The 19,387-nt window shown below is 36.2% G+C and overlaps 1 protein-coding gene across 1 annotated transcript in view; it reads right to left on the bottom strand.

The window, feature by feature from the left end:
- ptprfa (protein tyrosine phosphatase receptor type Fa) overlaps window positions 1-19,387 on the bottom strand; it is a 228,632-nt gene that overhangs the window by 7,846 nt on the left and 201,399 nt on the right. Inside the window, exons 21-26 of the mRNA XM_073851773.1 lie at window positions 11,999-12,122; window positions 10,898-11,073; window positions 9,171-9,290; window positions 6,787-6,941; window positions 5,035-5,320; window positions 1,009-1,187 (exon numbers count right to left, since the gene is read on the bottom strand). Of these exons, the coding sequence (XP_073707874.1) occupies window positions 1,009-1,187; window positions 5,035-5,320; window positions 6,787-6,941; window positions 9,171-9,290; window positions 10,898-11,073; window positions 11,999-12,122 (1,040 nt within the window). The remainder of the gene's footprint in view (window positions 1-1,008; window positions 1,188-5,034; window positions 5,321-6,786; window positions 6,942-9,170; window positions 9,291-10,897; window positions 11,074-11,998; window positions 12,123-19,387) is intronic.

Below are 19,387 nucleotides of genomic sequence, written 5' to 3'. Positions count from 1 at the left end.
CTATTAATATTGTACTGTGACATTATTATGTTAATTATTAAATATTTTTTTATTATTTAAATGATAAAAATTAAACCAATAAAGAAACATTACTATTACTGACTATAAATATTGTAAATTAATATAATTAATATAATTATTAAGCAATGCAATTCACAGCTCTGGCTGAGATTTCATGTGCACCAGCATTTAATGTAAACTGAGGCAATGAAAACATTGAATCATGAGTAAATGAACACAGTGCTGTGCTTTACTCTAAAACACACAGCTCGTCTGGCTATGTATTTATATAATTAATTCACAGCCTTTGAAATTCATATTTCAGGTCAGAAAATAGGTAAATCTGTACTGATTTGAACAAATGTTATTGGTGGAATTGTCCCTTAACTCTGTGTCTGAGCGGTGGGCTTGACTCAAACCCACTGTAGTCTGCTCGTTTATCTGTGTGCGCCTGTGATAGATTGAGCTCTTCATGGAGACTGGACTCCTCATGACTGGTAATCCTTTTATTTGTGCGCTGAACTGTGCGCATCACCTGTCAGCTCGTGGCCGCAGGGCCGTGCCGATTCCCCAGTGCTGATAGCGTTCCAGTTATGGACAGTCCTGCCAATAAGAACAATTTGTCCTGACAACTAGCAGCACAAAGGCAGTAGACACGCAGACGCAGACTTCCGAGACGGGCCATGACTCTGAGCTGTCACATCCAGCAGGAGTCAAAGAGACGGGGGACAGTGACAGAGAGACTCGCTGGCGTTCGTGGCAGCGGCACCTCTTCAGAAGAACGAGCCATCTTTTATCCGATTTCTCCAGAGTCTGATTCACAGTCGCTCTCAATTGGTTCTCAGATCTCTGTTTATGACTTCAGGCAAAATTCTCAATTTAAGATCCGGCTTCCTTTAAATTCACGAGTGCGAGTTTGAATTAAGCTAGCCGCACCGCAGGATGTTGAATTGAAATGGCAGGAAGTGGAATTTACTGAATCGCAATGGCAAACCTTGATTCACATACCTGTATCCGTCGATGAAGCTGGCGTTAATGTAGTCGGACCCCTCCACGCCTCTGATTGGCTGCAGACACACTCGGCTGGACTCGAAGGGCATGATGTTGACCAGTCGGTTCTTGAATTTGTTGCACGGCAGACTAGCGCTGATGAATCTGGAGGTGTGTGCTTTAGAGTTGGCCAGTTTCTGCAGTAAGAAAAGACAGAACACATGCATATTGCTCAGAAATGGTAAAACTGACTGATGCACACCACCAATCAAATAAATACAGTTTTTTTTTACTTTCTATTCATCAAAAGTATCACAGTTTGCACAAAAATATGAAGCAGCACAAATGTTTTCAACATTGATAATAAGAACTAAGCAGCAAATCAAAATATTAGAATGATTTCTGAAGGAGTAATGAAAATTCAACTTTGCATCACAGAAATAAATTACATGATAAAATATAGTTGCTAGCAGCGATTACCGGGGTTCAAGCGCTTTAAGGCATTTAAGCACATATGAAAAAAGACATTATGCAGCAAGCCTTTTTTTGCAAATACAGGTAATTTATCACAGAATTATTATGATTTGTAATGTTTATGACTGTTATAGCAGCAGCTGAGGTCCAATCTCCTTAAAACTTTGCATGCTTGTTTGAATGTGCTCACCAGGTTTCGTTAAGTTTTGAGTTTTCCTTCAGGCTTTTTAGGACAGCCCCCCTTTCCAATGAGCCCGTTAGCCCGTTTTTTTTTTGATAATTATTAACTTAGAGAGTCCAGATAATTGTACTGCAGTGTTTTTTTTTCCAGATTGAGTGAAAAACCTAGGACTAGTTTGCAAAAATATGCTTTTTACCTCTTTCTTAATCATTTAGCAAACGATTTGATTGACAGCAGTGGTTCCAGAAGCAAAGTTGTCTGGAATGAGAAGTTTTATCGCATGATATCGCGTGTATGTGTCAAAAATGAGCAAGGCACAATCGTTACTCCCTTGAAAAAAACGTTATCGCCTCCAGTGGCCGCTTTATTTCATATTTCTCACAGACATTTGGGGCTGTAAGTCAAACAGGCCCACTGAGTTACGCAAATGTCCTTATAGACACTTGTGGCACTTTGGACCAAGACCATGCACAACAATTTTCATATTGATAGGACAAATGGTTGTGTAGGTATAACCATTTTTATGTTTTTTGCTTCTTACAGACCACCAAGTGGCCAAGCTCCACAATTTTTGTTCTGAGTTTGGCGAAGATATGTAATTCCGTTCAGGAGTTATAGGCATTTTACTAAAAGTGGCCCTGCCCCTTTTGAACGTTTTGGCATCCCTTTCCGACAGTGAGTTGAAAGTTAGAATTTTTTTGATAATTATTGACATTCACTCTCCAGAACATCTTTCTGCACTGGTTTGGTTCAGGTGAAAAACCTAGAACTGGTTTGAAAAAGTAGGTTTTGAAAAAAATCAAAAATACCTGAAAATTTCCAACAGCATAAGACACTTGAGCCCGTGACTGACGGTTTAGGAATTATAAGTGATATCATACTTTTGATCGCTGTAGCTGCCCTGTTAGGCCGATTGGGGCGAGCCTTTGTGACGTTGTTGACGGTGAGAGTACTACAATCCCTCCAAGTTTTAAGTCTTTACGACTTACGGTTTGGTCTGTACGATCAGTTTTATGTGGAGATTGCTGATCCTGATCCGGTTTTAGTGCAACGTGCTTGAACCAAGCAGCAACCTCCCGTTCTCTCTATTGAAACCAACACGGAAGTGACTTTAACAATCCCATAGACTCTCCATGTTAAAATGCCCAACTTTACAGCAGAAAAAAGCTTCTTTCAAAATCATGAAAAAATCTTACAGACTCTGAACTTTTAAGTGGTATTTTATCTATTTAGACTTCAGGATACCATCATTTTTTTTTTTTTTTTTAATGAGCTTTGAATAAAAAAATTCTTTGTATACATCATATTTAGCATCATCAATCCATTCTAGATATTACAATCAGCATTGGTCATTAATTAATGAAATATAAGTAATGCTTTGAGTTCCAAAGTTTAGCTCTAGTTCAGTATTCATGGCATAATATTGATTGCCACACTGAATCTCAAAAGCGTATTTTCCCCATTGTCAACATTTGACGTCTTCCTTTGGTGGAGAATGAGGTGTTTTGAGTGGCTTTGTTCTCAAACTTCAAATGATACACTCTCTTTGAATCTCAGCGTGTCACCAAGATGCATCATGGGAAAAACAGCCCATTAAAATGGTTCATGTTGTGCAGGGAAACCCAAATGTGCTTGCACACACAGCTCCGACTGCACTGGCTCTTCAGAATCACACGATTCTCATCCGCTGCTGAAACAACATCAAGCATTAAAACCTGATTATATCCTTGACGGATCTATAATGATCCTGCACGTAAAGCAGCTCTGAGTCTCATCATTCGGGCTGTGGAGCGTCTCTGAGGACAGCTGTTGTATGTTAAAGGAATGTTATCATGCATACAGCAGCTACAATTCTCACTGCAGTCACAGATACGGCCTGTCAGCTTCTCCATCGGCACCAACTTACTGTTTAAGCAGTTAAAATGTGCACCTTTGTTTTGATAAGAATGTTTCTGCAAAAAAAAAATCAATGTGCATGTTTTTTCTCTTTCTACAGCTGTTTCTCTTGTTCCACTTCCAGTGTAATAACACTGAAAAAAATTAAATCAACTTAAGCACTGTAGATGAGAATCGTAAGGAACTCAGGTTTAGATCATATAGAATTATTACAGTTTCATTATCAGAAGTGTTTTTGAATAAAAAAAATTCTTCATTCCTAATCCACATATTTTAGTATCATGTATTGACTATTATAGTGTTTATTAATATTTGAATTAGCTTTTTATGGTAACACTTTACAATAAGGTTCGTTAGTTAACTACTTTAGTTAATGTGAACTAAGAATGAACAAAACAGCATTTACTAATCTTAGTTAATGTTAATTTCAACATTTACTAATGTATTAGTTGTGTTTGTGAATTAGTTAATGCACTGTGAATTAACATGAACTAACAAGGAATGCCTGCAATTTTATTAACTACCATTAACAAAGATGAATATTTATTGTAATGTATTGGTTATTGTTTGTTAATGTTAGTTAATACATTATGACAATATATAACTAATGGAACCTTACTGTAAAGTGTTACCATAAATGCTGTAGAAGTATTGTTCATTAAGTAGTTAATAATGTTAATAAATGAACCTTTATTGTAAAATGTTACCAGATTAATTAATCTTAGTTAATGTTAAATTCAACATTTACTTGAAGTTGAAATTTTAACTAACATTAACAAAGGGTAATAAATGCTGTAAAAATATATTGTTCATGTTAGTTCATGTTTACAAATGAGACCTTATTGTGTTACCTTTTTTAAATATGTATTTTTATTTTTTATTTAAAATTTTAGTTTAATTTTTAGTAATTTTGATATGTACATTTATTTATTTATTTAAGTTTCAGTTTTAGCTTCTGTTCAGTTTTAGTTTGTATTTATTTCCAGTTAATTTAATAATTAACATTACTGCATAGCTTAACTTGAAGCGTTCCTTATATTTCGTTAATTAATGACCAATACTGATTCTAATATCTAGTCATTTCAGTGCTTTAGATAAAAATTATTATTGTTTTGTACATTTACGAAACAATTATAATTTAGTTTATCCTCTAATATTTATATTTTACTTTATTCCAGCTGTTTTACTGTTGTAGTTAACAATCATAACTCTGTTCCCAACTGTATAAACTAGGCAAGATAAACCATAAGCAACAAACTGCATCTTCTGCATGTTAATCAGAGGTTTTAACAAGCAACAAGGCATTGCTTTGCCATTTGGTTCCACAGAGCTGTATACCAAACATCAAACAGGTTCTGATCGGCTGTGATTTTGTGTCTCCACGCTGTGCTTTGCTTCCAGTGAGGAGAGAAAAAGTGACACAGGAACCCTGTTGTGTCGTGCTGGGTTAGGTTGATTCGTGAGATTATGTGTGTCTGTGTGTGTTTTCTGACCTTAAACTCCAGTTCCATGGCGGTGACGGTGTCCCCGGGCGACACCTGCGTGAGTTTCTGGATGTGTGTGTACAGGCTCCGCGCCGGGACCTCCGTGTTCCCGCAGGTGGCGGCCTCCAGCAGGGCCTCGTGGATGAAGATATACTGATCTTCCGTCTGCACCATGTAGTTCCTCTGGGCGCGCATGCAGGTCACGTGACCGTAGATATCCACCGACTTCTCATGCTTCATCCGCTCCAGCATGGCCTCTATTACAATAAAACAACCTGTCCGACCCACACCAGCACTGCCATGGGAAACACAAAGACAATCTTATATTTAGAGTGCATTCATAGCAGGCGCGGCGCCAGGATTTAATCTTTGGATGGGCCGTAGTAATTTTGGGTGGGCCTTAATTTAACGAGTCAGTATCTTCAATATAAAATGTATATAACAAGCAGGTATACACAAACTATACCAAAGTTAAACTCCTTTTCCCTATCTTTGGATTGTGAATATTGCGGGCAGAGCGATAGAGAATATTTGGTAAACTCCATTTACAGCAGCGGCGCACGCACTGTTAATTCCCTGACCGTTCCATTCGGAACACGTTATTCTTTACCGGAATAAAATGAAACAGGAAGAAAATTTCAGATCCACTTCTCAACGTTGTTGTTTTTTTTTTTCCAGCTTTCAGTACAAAATGCAATTAAAACAATCCGATGAGACAGTGAATGAATTTGCATTTTAAACACTCATGATTAATTGTGATTAATCGTCTATCTGCTTCTTTTGATCATGAAAAAAAATGTATTCGCTGTATAGCGCTGAATGAAACTAACATGAACAGTTTTGAATGGAATGAATGTTCAAAGTTAAATAGCATGCGTGAAAAACTGCACTATTGTGGGAAGTAGCCTATACCACATTGTTAAAACACAGGTGAAGTACATTCATATTCAAATCATATAACGGACTTTAAGCATTTAGAATAAGGAAATAAGAGTAGCTAAACATCCGTGTCCTAACGAGACATTTTGACTTTTGAAAATCCTCCATGCCAAAGTTTTCGCACTGTTTGGCCAAAACAATAGCACCCAGATCACAAAAACAAAAAGGTAAAAATAATCAAAAATAAAAACAACAAGTGGCAACCAAGGAAGAAGAGAAACTAATGATCCTCCTCTCCATACTGTCATCAATAACACATCCCTGTTATGTGTTTCACAGAAGTAGTCGGCGAGGTCGGCTTTTAAATACATCAATAATTTCATCGAAATCAAGAGTTGATGTAAGATCCCTCTCGAATGTTAGCAGACAGAGCGAGTTTAGGCGTGAGGTGAGCATAGAGCTCCTGCTGGCTGTTTTTATTCTCTTCACGCTGGAGAAGACACGCTCAGCAGTACATGACGAGTACATGATGAGTAATTTTCTTAAGATATTTCTAAATTGATGGCTGTTGTGCCATATCATCTAACACTTCTGGGCACAGGCTACAAACACTTGACGTCGATGACGTACTTGAACAAAATTAATGTATTGGTTAACGTAAATTGTCCTGTTGTGATTGGACAAAGTTCTCACGACAATGTTATATATATATATATATATATATATATATGTGTGTGTGTGTGTGTGTAGCTGGCAGTTACTCAGGGTGGGCCCAAGAGCAAGTGGGTGGTCCCAGGCCCAGTAGGCCCACCCACAACGCCGCGGCTGATTCAAAGACACATGTGAATGCTAATAGATAAGTGAGTGGAGGTCATGCTTTACCTGCAGTGCACCACCATGGGTCCGGCGTCAGGTGGGTTGCAGGCCTTGACCCTGCGTAGAAAGGCTAAAATTGGTGTGGGGTATTCGGGAACGCCGTGATCCGGCCAGGCCATGAACTGGAACTGCCGAACTTCCCGTTTCTCACTGGACCCATTCTGTTTCAACGCATTCAAGGAGATATATGATTAAAAAAAGGATGTTTTTAAGTAAAAGACTGTTTTAATACAAAATTAATTACATTCTCTGAGAAAATCCGTCGGATGTTGTGCTGGGACGTTTTTTTTTTCCAAGAAATTTGAAAAATAGATCAAGTCACTTTTTTGTCAAAATTAGGTTTTCATTCAATTATTATTCTATAACATCTTGTCTATCACCTCTGAAAATATCTTGGCAAAATTCACTTGTTTAGTGCAGAAAAATTGATTTATTGCAGCAAGCAGACAGTGTCTTTCTCTTATGTTAAGAATGATCAGTGGAGGTATAACCACGTCAAAATAAACCACGTAACATATTTAACGAAGATGTATCAATGCACATTCCTCACCAGTCCTGTGTAAACTATGGCACCCAAAGTTTTATTTATTTATTTTTAATATCGTGAGATGGTGGAGCGCAACAACGCAGTCTGAATTAGGCTACTATAGCTGCTGACTTAAACGATCTTACTCATTTCAGTCTGCTCAATCTTGATGTCAGTGCCCTAAACGATGTTATAATGGACATATAAACAATAAACAGTTATAAACAACTGAAAACAAACGTTAGTCTGTTTGTGTAATGATGCAGTATAGCACTTCTGACTTTACAGACACCTCTTGTTAAACTCGTTAAGTGAAACCAAAACCCGTCTCACTTTAAACCAGTTTAAACTAGTAGCTATCAGCCAACTTCAGATTTTTTTTTTTACTTTTTTGCCACTTTTGTTATGTTCAAGCTATGGGCAAAATAAAAACAGTTTTGGAAAGGGCTTGAACCCAGCTTTCATATGGTATCAAAAGCTAAAAAAGGTAAATGCAATCTAGGTTTCTAGATTGCATCACATATAGAATTATAATATTAATCTCTCTCCACAATCTAATCACGAAATAAACTGCAAAAACAAGTCAATCAGAAATCGTTAAGGTTGTGAGATCACAACTATGGGCTTGTTAACTTATGACTGTTTACACATCAGGACCTATTTAGTATTTAATCAGCCTGTTCTGATGAACTATGCTAGTACGTGGAGGTTAGCCAATCAAAACACAGGTCTTAGTGTTGCAGAGACAAAAACAGCCTGTGTTGTTTTCTCAGAGACTGAGGAAGGGCACAAAAATAGTTATGAAAAACTAAATTACAACAGATTTTTGGTCCAGAAAACCTTGACTGACAGTCTAAGTGGAAAACTGCTACAAAAGTATACAATATGATCCATGTAAACATTTATAGTGCTGTAGTGGTCTCTAAAAATCAATAAATCCAGTAACATTCTATGTAAATAAATAAAATAAAATTTAATTTGACACTTTGACCTGACCATGTTTTGTTACATATATTTCTATCAAAGTTACAGCATTTACAGCATTAATGAGATGAAACTTTAGTCATTTGTGTGAAAGCAACATATCTGACTGTTTAAAAAATGTGTCAAACATAAATCAAAAATTAACATCCAAAACCTCTTTTCTGGTTGTTTTTTATAGAAGCCTGTTTCTGCCACTGAATAAAACATAAAAAAGCTGATAAAAATTGCAAATTTTTATCTCATAATTCTGACTTTTTTCTCACAATTGCATGATATAAACGTGCAATTCTTACTTTTTTCTCAGAATTGTGAGATATAAACTCGCAATTGTGAGTTATAAAGTCAGAACAAGATATAAACTTGCAATTCAGAGAAATAGAAAGTGATATAAAGTATAAAGTGATATAAAGCCACAAATGCAAGTTATTAAGGTCAGAATTGGGAGATATAAACTCACAATTCTGTGAACATATCAGTCTTTTTTTCTACTCAGAACTGGACTTTATGACTCACAATTCCAAGTTTATATCTCACAATTCTGAGAAAAAAAAGTAAAAATTGCTAGTTTATATCTCACAATTCTGAGAAAAAAAGTAAAAATTGCTAGTTTATATCTCACAATTCTGAGAAAAAAAGTCAGAATTGCGAAATGTAAACTTGCAATTGTGAAAAAAAAAGTCAGAATTGTGAAATAATGTGTGAAAAGTCACAATAATCTAAATAATAAATAATCTTTTTATTCAGTGGTGGAAACAGGCTTCCATTGTTTTGTGTATACACACAGAATAGAATATAGAATATGGAATTTATTTTAAAACAAATGATTTGTCATTGCAGTAGTGAAAAAACAAATAAATGTAATTTAGAAACACACACAGACCTTAAAGAGAGCAAAGGTCCTGACGCTGTATGTGGCTAACTCCACCGTATCCAGCATGGACACTTGAATCATGCCATACGTCTCTGTTCCACGGCTCGGCCAGTACTGATCACACTTCACCTGCAATCACAGACACACACAAACATCACACATCAGGGAGCATAAGAGCACAGGAGACGGGTGAGAGGAGGCCAGCTGAAGCTGAAGCAGGCCTGCGGGTCTCGGGCAGATGGGGGCATCACACACCACAGACCGGACAGAACTATGGCTCTGATAACACACACGGGTCACATACTGTGAACACACACTCACACACACTGAGCACAGAGGGCTGAATGAGTAATGGCCGGTAGGTCTGGGGTTGAGATGCATTAGTGTGACCCATCTGGGCTGTCCCTCCTCAACAAAGAACAGGTACAATCTGTACACTTGTAATTATTAAGTACGGCTGAGTACCCCCCCCCCCCCCCCCCCCAAAAAAAAACCTTTTGAATGTATAAAATGTAAAATTTATAAAAAAAAAATTTTGTCAAAAATTAAATTTTCTCCATAGAGTTTGATTAGTTTGACTTTAAAGTATATAATATCAAGGCCTGTCCCATTTGATCAGGAAATGTTTTAATGCATTAAATCAGTTACGTATATGTGTGTGTGTGTACATTGTTATATTGTGAAATATTATTTAAATTTAAAATAACTGTTTTCTTTGTGAATATTTTAAAATGTAATTTATTCCTGTGATACAAAGCTGAATTTGAATCTGAAGTTAAAAAGAACAGCGCTTATTCAAAAAATAAATCTTTTGTAACAATATAAACTACTATCTAAAAGTTTGGGGTCAGTAGATTTTTATTCTTTCTTTTTTTGAAAGCAATTAATACTTTTATTCAGCAAGGATGTGTTAAAGTGGTAGCAAAGACTTATTGTAAAAAAAGATTTATATTTTAAATAAATGCTGTTCTTTTTTATTCATCAAAAATCCCTTGACAAGCATATAAAAATTCTTCAAAAAAACATCAAAAATCTTACACATCCCAGACTTTTGAGCAGAAGTGTACACACACACACACACACACACACACACACACACACACACACACACACACACACACACACACACACACACACACACACACACACACACACACACACACACACACACACACACACAAACACACACACACACACACACACATATATATATATATATATATATATATATATATAAATTGACATTATAGAGCAAATAAGAGCATAATTGTGATTCGTGAGGTACATAATTCCATTAGAAAGCTTGCGTTAAATCACATTCATGTATATTGCGATTGGCCATGTGGAGGAAAAACAGAATGACCATCTGGACACACAGCAGGTGAGGGAACATATGAAGCCATCCTCTCTCACAAACACACATGCACACACCTCACTTCCTGTTCAACAGTCTTATGAGGACACTTTTGGTCCTTTCCTTTCCTATGTAATTCACAGACAGGGTACAAAATGTTTTCTGACATCCTGAAGTGACAGAAACCCAAAAATGAAACCTCTGACATCTTTATTGTGATTAATAGTCTTTATGAATTCCTATTTTAAACTGTTCCTCTAGAATGTTTATATAATTCCATATGAAGACCAATACACTCTACTGAGAGATAATTTCCATGCCATCTGCATTGCTTGCTAACACAAAACAACCAGACAACACAAGATGACGAGTGAAATCTCACCCTGCTCTTTTCCTCCAGTCGGGTCATCATGACGATCGTGTTGGTCCTCTGCTCCCACACCATCCTCCAGAAGTCACTGAACGTCTCAGGCAAAGGACCCTGAGTGGCGATGTAGGCGTTCTGCTTGCGGTAGCCATCAATGTAGTTGCCGTTGATGTAGTCGCTCCCCGGTACACCTGTGGTTCAACAGTGCAGTGTTAACACACAATGAACGGCTGAGAACTAAGCGCTCATTGTACTGATGCCCTTGGTGAGCTCACGTGGAATCTGCACCCTTATATTATTTATTTTTTAAATAGAGTAAACAGCATTAAAATTACCTCGAAATTATCCAAAATATTTAATAAACTGATTTAGACTTGATGGCCTTTCACAGAATACAGTGGGCACAGATTGTATGTGGAACTGTTCATTGCTGAATGACTTTATATTTATGTCAAGCTACATTACTGTTCAAAAGTTTGTGGTCAGTAAGATGCTGATGAATGAATACTTTTATTCAGCAAGGATGCATTAAATTGAACAACAGAAAGACATTTATACTGTTACAAAAGATTTCTATTTCATATAAATGCTGTATTTTTGAACTTTGTAGAATCTTGAAAAAAATGTTTCATGAAAAGTATAAAGAAATGTTTCTTGAGCAGCAGAATGGTTTCTGAAGGATCATGTGACACTGAAGACTTGAGTAATGATGCAGAAAATTCAGCTTTGATTGCAGGAATAAATTACATTTTACAATATAGTCACATGGAAAATGGCTATTTTAAATTGTAATAATATTTCACAATATTACTAATTTTACTGCACTTTAAATCAAATAAACAAAAAACAAAAAAAAAAACTTGATTTCTGAAGGATCATGTGACACTGTAGATGAGTAATGATATGATAAATTTAATTTTAACATCTATTCACATAAAAGCAGTTATTTTAACAGTATACTATTTCACAATATTACAGTTTTTACTGTATTTTTGATTAAATAAATGCAACTTTGGTGAGCAGAAGAGATTCAAAAAAGCATTAAAAAATCTTACTGACCTCAAACTTTCTGACCACTTACTGACCTTAAACTAACATAAATGTTTTTGGACTCACCATCAATGGGGGTCAGCACGACTCTGGAGTGATCATAAGCGATGACATTTGCATAGCGGTTCTTAGGCTTGTTGACCTCTAGGTTGGAGTTTTCCCAGGTGAACTGCTGGCCGGGGTCAACAGACTGCAGAACAGAAAGACAAAACATGAACAGGTTTGTTAAAATGCTAGACAATCATCATCAACAGAAAAAGTAAGACAATAGACACATTTAACCTTTTAAATCATCAGTGCAAATATTAAATATCACATGAGAAGCAGAAAATGTTAACAGTCTTACAAATCTAGTCTTAAAGTGATAGTTCACCCAAAACTGAAAATGAAAATTTGCCCATTATTTACTGTGTATATGACTTCCTTCTTTCAGACAAATGCAATCAGAGTTATATTAAAAATTATCCAGGCATTTGGATGTTTTTTTAGGTGTTTCTCTTCATCAGTCCAAAACAAGTCCAATAAAGTGCATCCATCCATAATAAAATATGGCTCATATGGCTTTGAGGGAGTGAATAAAAGCCTCCTGTAGTGAATCAATGCATTTCTATAAGAAAAATATCCATATTTAAAACGTAAGAATCACTTTAATCTATCTTATGCCAACTGGTCATACATGGAATCCGCTCCGACCGGATGACGTATGACGTTGGCAAAGCACCGGTCACGAATTAGAAATTCAAAATGACGGTTTGTAAAGAAAAATGTCAGAGGATTTTGATATAAACCAAGAGGAGACTGGTTTTCCTCTTCTGAAGTAAGAGCACTTTACTTCCCTTGCTCCTGTAAACAAACGTCCTTCGTCATTCGCCTGGAGCGGCTTCTGTGTACAACTGTTAGCGTAAACTAGATTAAAGTGATAATTACATTTAAAATATGGATATTTTTCTTATAAAAAAACACATCAGTTCACTACAGGAGGCCTTTATTTATCCCCCAGAGCCATGTGAGGCACTTTTTATTATGGATGGATGCACTTTATTGGACTTGTTTTGGACTGATGAAGAGAAACGCCTGCCATTCTTAAGCTTGGAAGTGCCAGGATAATTTTAAATATAACTCCAGCTGGATTCGTCTGAAAGAAGGAAGTAATATACACCTAGGATGCCTGGACGATGAGTAAATAATGGGCTAATTTTCATTTTTGGGTGTGCTAACCCTTTAATGCCACCAGTGGCGCCAGAACTACACAAATAATCATTGTTTTCCAACACGTTTCTGAAATACTCCCTTATTATATGCCCATTATTTAGTCCTGCCATGTCAGCTCATTAAAAACTATTTAAATGTAACATGAGAAAAGGTATAGGGAAACAGTATAAAAATGTATAGAGGAATTGACTGGAAGCTAATATGACAGGTGACTAGAGGAAAGGGGTTTGAAAATAAGAGGCTTTGGTGACATCAGCTAAAAACGGAAGTAATTTCAGAGGTGGAGCAAGTTTCATTTCATTCTCAGGAAAGTTTACAAAGCCATGGAATAATGTGCACCAATGAATCATTCATAATATGACGACTCCGGCACAGCAAGAACTGATGATGCAAAATCTAGCAGATGCACCACAAATCTGCAAATCTCTACCTTGACCTGCCCACGATCACAGCACACAGAATGGGCCTGGCACTTTAGAGACCTGCCTAATCCAGCCCTACTGTTACCATAGCAATGAGATAACGGGTCAGAGGGTGATGTTCAGACTTCTGTTCGCTAGTCTCCCTGCATTACATTACTGCAGCTCTGAGATGCTGCATTTCTAGCAGAATGTCAGCGGATTTTCAGTTATAACTAAATGGAGCATACAATACCATTCAAAAGTTTGGGGTTAATAAGTTTGTTTGGGGTTGATATAAATCTTATCAGGGTTCCCTCTCTAAGCCAAATATGAAATTCCCTGACTTTTCCCTGACTTTCACAGACTAAAAAGCTGGATTTCCATGACCTATAATGAACAGATCCATCCATTTGCAAGCTTTGTTTACTTGTTCATTTTTTAGTACAAAACACACATACACACTATTTATTTATTTATTTGTATTTTCTTGCTTTTACCCGTTAAATGTACTTTGATATTTTTCTCTACAGAAATTCATTTACGGTTTTCATGCTTTCAGGGTTTAAATGCGCTGAAGGATTTCTGTTTGTCATCAAGTTCATCATTCATTCTTTCTATTTGTTCACATTTAGTTTTTGCTTTTTTATCATTTACTTTTAACACCTGAAGTGGTCATTTTGTATCCAAAGGTCTTGAAATTGACATTTTCCTGGCATGTTTGCCTTAGTTAACAGGTACAGCCTGGTGTACCTGATTTGACTTAAGGGCAGACACTGCAGGCAAAAACGCTGTTTTTTCATGCACCTATCAAGTTTGAGATTTTGGGCTTTCTGGTTTTTCATAAAGTGTTTTTTTAGACTAGTGGAAAGAGACACCCAAAAAAAACATTGTTAGGTGTTACTTTTATAGCACTTTATCTATTTGTGTCAATAGATTTCAATTACAATCCATATTTTTATGAGTTATTTCTTCTACACTGAGCCATAAATCTCCACTTTAGTAGCACTTACACAAATTTTACATTTTACATTTTACATTATACCAAACTTTACATTTTTATTCCTGTCTATATCCTGAAGGATTTTACAGAGGGATTTGTTTATATATAATATGCTTGAGTTTATACATTTTATTTTCCCCCAAAAAAATGGTAAATGGTAAAAAATATAGTGTTTCCTGTTTGTTCTAAGTTTTTTTCTGAATTATGTTATTATGATGAAATGAGATACCCCAAATTCCCTCTGTAAAAACTTTTTACTCTAATATGTCAAAAAAAAAATTAAACAAGAATTTTGAGACTGACTTCATCCAGTGTTTAGATTTTTATACTTGAAATGTATGCAAATTAGCACATATTTCATTAATTAATGCCTCATTTGCATATTTGCATATTTAATAGACCTTTTAAAATTTGGTGATATTCGGTGAAATATTATTACCATTTTAGCATAATTACTCCAGTCTTTAGTGCCACATGATCCTTCAGAAATCTGATTTGTCAAGAAACATTTCTGATAATTATTAATGTATGTTCCAATGGACAGTTTATTCTAGGGGCAATGTGACATTTTTCTAGATGTATATGAAATAAAGATAAACCAGAGGCTGATCTTCTGTTTGCTAACAGATGGATTATGAAGAAACATCTATAAATAATCATGAATCTCTCTGCATCTGCCATACTGCAGATGATTGCTTGTCAGCTTACACTAACAGCACAGTGTATTTTGATTTGATTTTGTGCATTTGTTTGTATGTGTTTGTTGACGTGTTATGATGATGATTGTATTGATCGCTGGCAAAGACTCCATCAATGCATTTCAAACAAACACACACAAGACCTATGCACTTTCTGCATTTCATAACTTTGTATCTTGTGCTAACCTGACTCAATAAGATTTACACCAAGCAATCTGGAAATCTGGAGGTGAAAACGCTGCACAATCACAGGTAATCAGACGAGTGTGATGAGAGTTCTGTCTCTTAACTATTTTCTTGACTTGCATGACACCTCTCCAGATGGCATTTAAGGATTTGTCATATTATATTAATGTTTCTCTGCATCCACAAACAGTTCTTTCTCATCCATATGTGTTAGTTAATATACATGAGGAGCGGAACTTCAATCCAATGAGTTTGTGGTGTGAATATAACATAACTCACAGTATATTAAGTCTCCTGAGCAATAAAACTGCAAAATCTGAGCAATAAAACATTTATTTTAATAGCATTTAATAATGCCTGTCTGTCACACTATATTGTGAAGATGGCTATTCTTGTCATATAGCAGTGTTGAAAAGGAACACGTGTCTTATTCAGTGATCTCCTGTTTCGCAGCTGAAACATCACAGGTTTTAATGCAGGTGTGTGAATGATCTGAGGATGTTATCATTGTGTGCTCTTAGCTCTGCCCTGATCTGTGGTTGCTCTCCATTATGTAACAAGGATAAAAATAGTGAAATACATTTACAGAGTTAATATTTATGTACCACAAAGCTTCAATGAGCTCGACTGAAGGTCTGTTCTTTACTGAAGGTCTCTGCTTTATATAAAACTATAATGTCAGCATGGCCACAGGTAATGTTTGAAAACAAATTTTAACATCATAAATGTAATTCAGCATTTGTATACCATCAGAGGCTATTTAAAATGTAAAAAAATATATAAAATGCTTAGGCCTACGCTTAAATAAAATCAAGATTTTTTTTTATGTTTTCGAAAGAAGTCTCTTCTGCTCACCAAGGCTGTATTTTTGTTTAATAAGACCGTAAAAACACTAAAATTGTGAAATATTATTACAATGTAAAGTAACTGTTTTCTATGAGAATATATTGTAAAATGTAATTTATTTCTGTGCTCAAACCTGCATTTTTAGCATCATTACTCTAGTCTTCAGTGTCACATGATCCTTCAGAAATCATTCTAATACGCTGATTTGCTCTTTAAGAAACATTCATCATTATTACAAGTGTTGAAAACAGTTGTGCTGCTTTATATTTTTGTGGAAAAAGTGACACATTTTATTTTTCAGGATTTTTTAATGACTAGAAAGTTAAAAAAAACAGCATTTATTTGAAATAAAATGATTTCTTAAAATGATTAATGTCTTTAATGTAATTTTTGATCAATTTAATGCGTCCGTGCTGAATAAAAGTATTAATTTCTTAGTGTATACTGTATCAAATAAAATGCAAGTTGTACTCAGTAAAGACGTTCCCACAGATGACAGACTCAGACCGATCTATCTCTATCTTATTATTTACCTACAGGCATATTACTTTCTCTCCATCTTTGTACACAATTCCCTCCTTATAAGCCTGTCTTTATCTGTTTATCCTGTTAGCTTCCTTTGTATTGCAGTTTAATGTGAGTCATTTGGTGTTTGATTAGATCACTGTTGCTCCCTCAGTATATGATGTCTATATTAAGGTCTTGATTGTTTAAGTACTCAGAAGAGCTGCTCAATGTACAATAACAACTCAAGCAGGCAGCAGAGTCCCGCCTCTTCCCCAGACACACACACACCGCAGGATTAGCCGTCTAATAAAGCAGGTGACTCTCACACTCACTACACTCCTAATAGAGTCGTTTCCCAGCTTTAATTTCAAGCTCTGGCGATCTGGGTACTGCCTGAGATGCTGTGTGTGTGTGAGAGAGAGAGGACTCTCTGTGAATGCATGTGTAAGTTGTAGTATTATGAAGATGTTCTTAAGAAGTTCTTAGTGTCATTTCAGGACATTGAGTAATGCACTTGCTGAACACGAGATATTAAAGAGCTCATATTCATATAATCATTTTGAGATTGTATGGTGAACATATTTAGCTTTTTGTCTGTGATAGAGTAGTCACAGCATCAGACAGTCGCCCACAGGCTGTTCGCTGACTGTCTGATCCATTCTGCACACAAAACTGTCAAGGTCTGGCTCAAAATTAGCAGTTTCTATATGCCATAGTTTGGCTGGCTTTATGTAACTTGCACTAGTTGGGGTACGTGAGTTCATCAAAAGCCATATTTTAAAGGAGAAGTTCACTTCCAGAACAAAAATTTACAGATAATTTACTCACTCACTTGTCATCCAAGATGTTCATGTCTTTCTTTCTTCAGTTGCAAAGAAGTTTTGTTGTTTGAGGAGAAAATTCAGGATTTTTCTCTATATGGTGCCTCCGAGTTTGAACTTCCAAAAAGCAGTTTAAATGCAGCTTCAAAGGTCTTTAAATGATCCCAGCCGAAGAAGCTGGGTCTTATTTAGCGAAAATGACCGGTTAATTTCTAAAAAAATTGACAATTTATATACTTTTTAACCTTAAATGCTCATCTTGTCTAGTGTAAACGCTGTGTATTCCGGTTTATGACAGTTAGGGTATGTTGAAAAACTCCCATCTCATTTTCTCTACCAACTTCAAAATCATCCTACATCGCTGTTTTACCTTTTTTTGTAAAGGGTGTTTGACCCTCCTTGCGTGTTCACTTTGGAAACACTGGGTCGATACTTTTGCAGCAATGTAGGACAATTTTGAAGTTGGAGGAGAAAATGAGATGGGAGTTTTTCGACTTACCCTAACTGTATTGACCTAGAATGTTCACACAGAGCTAGACAAGTTGAGCATTTAAAAGGATAGTTCACCCAAAAATGAAAATTTGATGTTTATCTGCTTACCCCCAGGGCATCCAAGATGTAGGTGACTTTGTTTCCTCAGAAAAACACAAATGAAGATTTTTAACGAAAACCGGTGCAGTCTGCCAGCCTTATCATTGACGTGGATGGGCACCAAACCTTTAAAAGTAAACAAAAACATGCACAGACAAATTCAAATTACACCCTGCGGCTCGTGACGATACATTGATGTCTTAAGCCACGAAACGATCGTTTTTTGTGAGAAACTGAACAGTATTTATATCATTTTTTTACCTTTGATACACAGCCACGTCCATCTGTTATGAGCACGAGTTTGACATCAGGCACGTTGCATGTGCATGCGCTCTGTCGTAGAATACGCAAACGCCGGAAGCGATCTGTCGCATGTATATAACACTCATTGTTTACATAGAGCACAGAGATTGTGGGTATAGCGGCTATTCAAAATGGTAATTACTTGCGCGTATCCTGATTGTTTAAACCGATTTAAAGCTAAAAGATTACGTTTGCTTGCACAAACTCATCTGGGACTTTTCACTGATTTCCCCTTACGGTGTTTGCGTATTCTACGACAGAGCGCGTGCACATGTGACGTGACTGATGCTGAACTCGTGCTCATAACAGATGGACGTGGCTGTGTATCAAAGGTAAAAAATGATATAAATACTGTTCAGTTTCTCGCAAAAAACGATCGTTTCGTGTCTTAAGACATCAATGTATCGTCACGAGCCGCAGGGTGTGATTTGGATTTGTCTGTGCATGTTTTTGTTTACTTTTAAAGGTTTGGTGCCCATCCACATCCATGATAAGGCTGGCAGACTGCACCGGTTTTCGTTAAAAATCTTCGTTTGTGTTTTTCTGAGGAAACAAAGTCACCTACATCTTGGATGCATTGGGGGTAAGCAGATAAACATCAAATTTTCATTTTTGGGTGAACTATCCCTTTAAGGTTAAAAAGTATATAAATTGTAAAAATATCGTAGCAATCGTTTTGCTAGAAAAGACCCTTCTTTCTTTGCTGGGATTGTTTAGAGCCCTTTGAAGCTGCATTTAAACTGCATTCTGGAAGTTCAAACTCGGGGGCACCATAGAAGTCCACTATATGAAGAAAAATCCTGAAATGTTTGCTTCAAAAAACAATTTCTTTATGACTGAAGAAAGAAAGACATCTTGGATGACATGGGGGTGAGTAAATTATCTGTAAA

This window comes from Garra rufa, chromosome 12 (genome assembly GCF_049309525.1).
Source record: "Garra rufa chromosome 12, GarRuf1.0, whole genome shotgun sequence".
Classification (NCBI taxonomy): Eukaryota; Metazoa; Chordata; class Actinopteri; order Cypriniformes; family Cyprinidae; genus Garra; species Garra rufa.
This window is presented reverse-complemented; position numbering and strand designations above follow the sequence as displayed.